At 46.8% G+C, this 8,138-nt stretch overlaps 1 protein-coding gene across 1 annotated transcript; it reads left to right on the top strand.

Moving 5' to 3' along the window:
• The first annotated feature begins 3,920 nt into the window (after positions 1-3,920).
• TMEM62 (transmembrane protein 62) lies at positions 3,921-6,106 on the top strand. Its single transcript, XM_078667209.1, has one exon. The coding sequence runs from the start codon at positions 3,957-3,959 to the stop codon at positions 5,874-5,876; it is 1,920 nt and encodes a 639-aa protein (XP_078523335.1). The 5' UTR covers positions 3,921-3,956; the 3' UTR covers positions 5,877-6,106.
• The last annotated feature ends 2,032 nt before the right edge of the window (positions 6,107-8,138 follow it).

Below are 8,138 nucleotides of genomic sequence, written 5' to 3'. Positions count from 1 at the left end.
ATAAATTGCTGACGTTCTTGTAGAAGTTCCCGTTTCTGGTATTTTTAAACCAGAACCGAAGTCTTGTATACAGCAGCCTCAGCCCTGACAGCGGATAGTATCTATCATATTTTTAGGTCTCGTGACCTATCAATGCGCATGCTCATTGAGAGAAGCGAGACTATAGGGCTTTAAACAAAGTTTACCTAACTGTGGCGATTTGGTGCTGTGCCCGTGGCTTTTAGGTCAATGCGCAAGCGCATTGACCTAAAATGCGCGTGCACATCACCAAATCGCCGTCTGTTCCCTCAGCCGCACTCCTCCCACACCTTTGAAGTGAAGCTTAGCTTCACTTCAAAGGCCCCGGCTGCTTCACACCCTCATGCCGCTCTCCCCGCTCCGCCCCCTCCCCTGCCCGCCGTGTGCATTTCTCCTCCCCCCCCACTCCCCACAGCAATGCCTTCCGTCTTGTTTCCTTTCTTGTTTTTCTTTCAGGTGAGATATCTTTTCCATCATTTGCGATAATACAGTTCTCATATGCTCTAAATCACAGTTGCCATTTGACCTGTGGTTTACCAGGAATCTGGAGAAATGGACTGGGTTAATGATTAAATAACTTATTTGAAGCCATACTTTAACAAGTCAAATAATTTTCACAATGAAACAAGCAGAGGAAACACACCTCAAAGCTAGTTAAGTCTTGAAAGTTGCCTCAATGCGTTCCTGCATATAAGCTTCTGTTGCAATAATAAACTGTGTGAGCAGTGAAAGGTTGTCTATATTTAGCGCACTCTACTCAAGCACATTATACTGAGCGTGTGTGACATTCCCAGCATGCACGGAGAAAACGTCACACAACCATGACGGCACGCATTGGTACACAAATGTCTCAGGAGGCTGACGTGCACAGCTTGGAACAGCGCGCGCAATAGACTCAAGGCAGTAGGATGTGGGGTTAAAAATCTGCACATGAAGCACGTAACGATGTAGTGATTTTTTTGTTTGAATCTGTTATTTGAGTTTTTCAAGATTTCCAAAATAGTACAACATGCACATAGCTCATATAATTGTTCGAGGTTCGTGTCAGACAGTTACAGGGAAATTAACTCGTGATTCAAATACTGCTAAAAATAAAACAGAAAACTGTAATAATAAAACAAGCACTGGCATAGCCAATAGGCCTCGCCTTTGGAACCTTATATGAACCCATCTCAACCCCTCACCCTCATACCCTCACCCTCAACCCCTCACCCTCACCCCCTCACCCTCAACCCCTCACTCACCCCCTCACCCTCAACCCCTCACCCTCACCCCCTCACCCTCACTCACACTCACCCTCAACCCCTCACCCTCAACCCCTCACCCTCAACCCCTCACCCTCACTCACCCTCAACCCCTCACCCTCACCCACCCTCAACCCCTCACCCTCACCCACCCTCAACCCCTCACCCTCACCCACCCTCAACCCCTCACCCACCCTCAACCCCTCACCCTCGCCCTCAACCCCTCACCCTCACTCACCCTCAACCCCTCACCCTCAACCCCTCACCCTCACTCACCCTCAACCACCCTCAACCCCTCACCCTCACTCACCCTCAACCCCTCACCCTCACTCACCCTCAACCCCTCACCCTCACTCACCCTCACTCACCCTCAACCCCACTCACCCTCAACCCCTCACCCTCACTCACCCTCACTCACCCTCACCCTCATTCACCCTCACCCTCACTCACCCTCACCCTCACTCACCCTCACTCACCCTCACCCTCACTCACTCACCCTCACTCACACTCACCCTCACTCACCCTCACCCTCACTCACCCTCACCCTCACTCACCCTCACCCCCACTCACCCTCAACCCCTCATCCTCACTCACTCACCCTCACTCACCCTCAACCCCTCACCCTCACTCACCCTCAACCCCTCACCCTCACCCTCACTCACCCTCAACCCCTCACCCTCACTCACCCTCACCCTCAACCCCTCACCCTCACTCACCCTCAACCCCTCACCCTCACTCACCCTCAACCCCTCACCCTCACTCACCCTCACCCTCACTCACCCTCACCCTCACTCACCCTCACTCACCCTCACCCTCACTCACCCTCACCCTCACTCACCCTCACTCACCCTCACCCCCACTCACCCTCAACCCCTCACCCTCACTCACTCACCCTCACCCTCAACCCCTCACCCTCACTCACCCTCAACCCCTCACCCTCACCCTCACTCACCCTCAACCCCTTACCCTCCACCCCTCACCCTCACTCAACCTCACCCTCAACCCCTCACCCTCACTCACCCTCAACCCCTCACCCTCACTCACCCTCAACCCCTCACCCTCACTCACCCTCACTCACCCTCAACCCCTCACCCTCACTCACCCTCACCCTCACTCACCCTCACCCACCTTCAACCCCTCACCCTCACTCACCCTCACCCTCACTCACCCTCAACCCCTCACCCTCACTCACCCTCACCCTCACTCACCCTCAACCCCTCACCCTCACTCACCCTCAACCCCTCACCCTCACTCACCCTCAACCCCTCACCCTCACTCACCCTCAACCCCTCACCCTCACTCAACCTCAACCCCTCACCCTCACCCTCACTCAACCTCAACCCCTCACCCTCACCCTCACTCACCCTCAATCCCTCACCCTCAACCACTCACCCTCACTCACCCTCAACCCCTCACCCTCACTCACCCTCAACCCCTCACCCTCAACCCCTCACCCTCACCCTCACTCACCCTCACAACACATATTGTGTTACAATAGGTGTCACATTTGCGAAAGATAAAACTATTGGCATTGTAAATAACAAAGCTATTAATTTCGCTATTTTCAAAACAAGCACATAAATAAAAAATGTGTCCTTTACAATACCAATAGCTCAAACTTTCCTAATGCGAGACCTATTGCATTGCTGTGCTTCTCTCCCCTGCTGCACTCTCCTGCTCTCTAGAGATGTGGCCTAACAACCAGAGCTGCCATCTAAGTCACGTAAATACAAAACATGTTGCATTCCAAATGCTATAGGTGTCACATTCGCGAAAGTTATAACTATTGGCATTGTAAATGACAAAGCCATCAATTTAGCAATTTTAAAAACCAACAAATAAATAAAATATGTCATTTACAAGACCAATAACTCCAACTTTTCTAATGCGAGACCTATTGCATTTCCAATGCTTGTTTACTAGGCTACCTCCGACTTGAGTGTGTGATGGACGCGCGCGCGCGCACCCCTTAGTCGCCGGCGGAATTTCCCCTGAAAATGCGGTGGCCATCTTGGTAGAGAGGAGGTCCTAATCCCGATAGTCCGAACTAAAGAGCATTTAAACTATTAAATAATAATTTCCAAACGCAGGCAACACAGACACATTTAACTGCAGTACAACCCTTAGAATGTGACGGGTCTTCAATAGTTGTGTCCTAAATGCTGGTAGAAGCTTTCCATTTCATAATAGCATTTCCCTCTTTTACCTTTAACTCGCCAGTTATGGACATAGAAGAAATATTGGTGCAGGTGTATGCCAGGCTTCTAAGAGAAGTCTGTTAGTTTTGAATGGAATTGTGTCGGTCATCTGTGGTAGAGAAATGAGGCGAGGAGTCATTTTGCCGTGAAGACGCGTTAAAAGGTGAGTTAATGTTAAAATAAATGTATAGCAATAAATTGGTGATGCATAAGTCGTTTAATCTTATTGTCCATTTTATATCAACGACTATGTACGTAGCTGTATCTTATTATAAGAATAATAATGCGAAATGTATGTGGGAACTTCAAATACACAAAACAATGTATTAATTATTACTTCCCGGCTCATCTTTGATCCGTTTAATTGGAAGAGTTTACCACTAAAACATGGCCGCTCTGTTCACTTGCTCATCCTACTTCATGGCCCTGTGACCATTCTTCCTGGTGTTTAAGCCGGCAGTACATGTTAGCTCTTGGCTGTAAATAAACTGTCGCTATGCTGAAGCTCATGGTGGGTGTATTGGTTGGTGCTCTGCTGTTGGCTGTCCTGCTCTTGGGATTACACACCACTTCCCGGTTATCCACGCAGTTGCACGAGTCGACTCCCAAGGGAGTAGATTTCGTCCCCGGGGCTGACCACAACCATGTTTTTTGGTTCATGCAAGTGTCAGATCTCCACATAAGCCAGTTTCGCGACTCCCAGCGAACGGTGGACTTTGAACATTTCTGTTTAGAAAACATTGGTATCATCCAACCTTCCTTAGTGCTGGTCACGGGAGACTTGACAGATGCGAAGACAAAAGACAAACTGGGCTCTAGTCAATTCGAGACCGAGTGGCAGACTTACTGGGACATCCTGCAGAGATCCAAGGTCTTGGAGAGTACCAAGTGGATTGATGTCCGCGGGAACCACGATGCCTTCAATATTCCAGACTTGCACAGTATTCAAAACTACTACAGGAAGTATTCTGCCCTGCGAAGAGAAGGCTCATTCCACTACATTCACAGCACCCCGTTTGGAAACTACTCTTTCATCTGTGTGGATGCTACCCTTACCCCAGGCCCGAAGAGACCCTACAATTTCTTTGGCATTCTCAACACAAGACAAATGGAAACACTTTCCTCACTAGCCTTGCAAAGTAATCGCAGTAACCTTTCTATATGGTTTGGCCACTACCCAACTTCAGTCATAATCTCTCCATCTCCTGGAATACGTTCAGTGATGGCTTCAGCTATGGCTTATCTTTGTGGCCATCTACACACCCTAGGAGGATTGATGCCAGTAATGTACAGTCGTCATTCCACAGGCACCCTGGAACTTGAACTTGGAGACTGGATGATTAACAGGCGCTATCGTATCCTTGCCATTGACCATGATCTCTTTAACTTTGTGGATTTGAAATTTAATGAGTGGCCTGTGGCTCTCATAACTAATCCTAAATCCGCCCTGTACAGTAATTTTGCCCGTGAGCCTCTTCACAGAATCGCGCAGTCCACACATATTCGTGTTCTAGCCTTCTCCAAATCTCCCATCACATCTGTTCAGATTAAAATTGATGGAATTTTTTTGGGCGAAGCTGTTCATGTGTCTGGTCCTTTGTATGCTTTAAAATGGACCCCACAAAAATACACTGGAGGATTGCATAATATTGAAGCAAAAGTTCAAGATACAGCTGGAAGAATTAATAATGTGGGCCATATTTTCACTCTGACCGATGACATCACACTCCGTTTTGGTTTACTTCCATCTATAATTTTGCTTACTGACCACCATGTCCTGGCACAAGTGTTGTTTCTGATTACAGTCCTGAGTCAGGTCGCCTTGATCACAGCGTTCAGGTACCTGCGAAAGCCAGCACTGAAAAACTCGCCTGGATTTTCAACTCTGACTTCCTTCTCACTTCATGTGCTAAGTAAAACTAATACCACCTTTTATCCCACATTGCTGCTAAGCCTGTACACCGCTCTGGGACCATGGTTTGTTGGTGAACTAATAGACGGTCACATTGGTGCCTGTTTCGCTTTTGGTGTTTATGTAAAAGGCCATTTCTTCCAAGGAAGTTTAACATACATTGTTGGCATTTTACAGCTAGTCTTTTTTAATCTGCCACTAATGGCTTACCAGTGTTGGTGCCTGTTACTGCGTTGCCAGGGCCATGGATTCTGCTCCCATTTCAGGAACGTCAAACGTGCTGTGGCTTTGCCCACCCATGTCATAATGTGCGGCCTCTATTGTTGGCAGATCTACTCATGCTATTTCTTGCTACAGACCTACGGGACCATGTCATTTTTTTTATCTCCACTTAAAACATGGCTTGTGGTGGTAGCCTTGATCTTGATGAAAAGGATTTGGACTATCTGCCCTTCCGAAATTAGAGGATATGTAGCGGAACTTAAAAACTGTCAGAGCTCTTGATTATCGCAGGCCTGTTGACTGTTTCTGTATTAACTATTCAACTATTACTGGTGGATTGAAGTGGACCCATGTCTTCTGTTTTCTCCAGAACTTTGAACAATTAATTTCCTTTTATTTGTTGATTTTACCTAAATGATTTATGTAGGTGGATAATGATTTAGGCTGCTCTGGAGGCCCGCTTTAACAGAGGATTGTACCTATATTACTATATTAAAATGTTCATTACCTTTCCAGTGTTTTTTACACACATAATCACTCGCTCCCCCCTAGCAAATAGGGGGTAATTTTATGAGCAGCAACATTCAAACCCTCAATTAAAGCTGCTCTTGCATCTACGAAGATTAGTTCTGAGATGAAGGTACAATGAATAGCTGCCAAACAATGTAGGGGAAAGCAACAGAAGTGGTTTGACTTGGAGAAATACGAAGTCTTCTCACCAACACTTCTATTTGGGTCTCAGGTCCCTTAGTTGCATAGTATAAGAAGGCGGTACCTGTGTATTTTAGATGCAAATTCCCGTCAATTAGTAAGTGACCTTAATGTCACAATATGATTTCCTTACTCAATCAGCCAGTCCTTTATTCTTTTGCCTAAAACTTTAATTACATACACTAACAATTTGTTAAGAATCCCCTTTTCTTTGCACTAGGGTTAATTTCCACTTAAATTGTAGTACCTGCACACAGTGTTGGAGTTGGACTAAAATAGTTACTCAGGGTGCCTTGTTAATTTTTTATCTTAATTGCTGGAGTTAAACATACACCGAAAGTATGCAGGATGATTCAATTTATTTACTGAGATTATTCTCACCACTCTGCATACTGCTGCTCTTCGTTTGTCACATGTATTACAATGTGCCACTTGCATTCATATGTAGTGTTCTTGACTGGAAACATTTATGATTGGTTACTTCTGCAGAATGAGTATTTTATGTTCTGTGTGGATTTTCACAATCATTACTTGGGATACATATTCTTTATACTACATGCATCTTTTATGTTCTGCTGTGTTACTGCTGATTGTGTTTATTTTATGGTTATGAAATTGAGAACAATCTCTGTTATTTATTGGATCAAAATAATTGTAATAGTGTATTTTGGGTTTAAGTATTTTTTATTAAGGAAATACAGCAGTACAGCAATGTAAAACAAGAAAAGGACCAGGCAATAACAGATAGCACCTAGTATGAGAAATCAATGCTGATGTAGTCTCTAGAGTTCACCGCCACCCTCAAGGTTCTACAGTCTGAACTAAGCAAGAGCCTCTATGGGTGGCACCCTCGAGCATTGTAGTCGTGCGTCGACCAGGAAGCAAAGAACAATCCCACTGTATTTCACAGTTAATGTAACAAACTACCCCAACAACCCCCTATTCCCATCCCCTTCCCTCCCCCCAACTCTCAGTCCGGTGCTGCGCAAGGAAGTTCTCGGAAACACATAAGCCCTTTCCCATCATGTTCCCAACGTGCGTGCCCCACTCATCCATTCCCCACAGGCCTTTTAGGTGATCGGTGGTGTAAGTCTAAGGAGTCTCAGGTATCTGGGGCACGTAAGCTCCCTGAATTCAGTGGCCAATAAAGTATGGAATGGCTGCCACAGCTCCGTGAATTGGTCCATCTCCCCCGCCAATGTAAGCGAAAGTTTCTCCATGCCCAGTACATGCCACAGCCTATGCAACCAACCCGTGATCGAGGGAACAGTGGGAGTGCGCCAGTGTATTAGAATGTTCTGCACAGCGGAGCCCAAGGCGATGGCTATGTGTCTCCCTCTCCGGGATTTCAACGGATACATCAAGGCATTAGGCAGGCCCAGTAGGGTGTATGCTGGGAAACGAGGTAACTCTATGTCAAAACATTTATCAATTTCATCGAGCACCTCCTTCCAATAATCCAGTAGCAGGGGGCATTCCCATAAGATATGCGTCAGTGTCCCAGTGTGTCCACAAGCGCGCCAACATGTAGTGTCTAAGAGCCTGTTCATTTCGTGCAAGCGTTCGGGAGTGCGGTACCAGTACGTCGAAACCTTGGTGAAGGTTTCCGTGAGCCCCACATGATATGCAGAGTGTCGCGCTCGGTATGAGATCTGCTCCCATTCCTTATGACTCAGCGTCCTCCCCAGCTCCCTGTTCCACCTCTCCCGGCCAGGGTTATAAATGTGTATGGTCGGAGGCTGTAGCATTTTATATAGATCCGATATGAGTTTCGCATCTGAAGCACGCGTCGCCAACCATCGCTCATAGGGGAGCAGGTTCCTGTCCGCTACA

Source organism: Lissotriton helveticus, chromosome 11, assembly GCF_964261635.1.
Source record: "Lissotriton helveticus chromosome 11, aLisHel1.1, whole genome shotgun sequence".
Taxonomy (NCBI): domain Eukaryota; kingdom Metazoa; phylum Chordata; class Amphibia; order Caudata; family Salamandridae; genus Lissotriton; species Lissotriton helveticus.
Note: the sequence above shows the minus strand (reverse complement) of the source record. Positions and strands in the feature narration are given on the sequence as shown.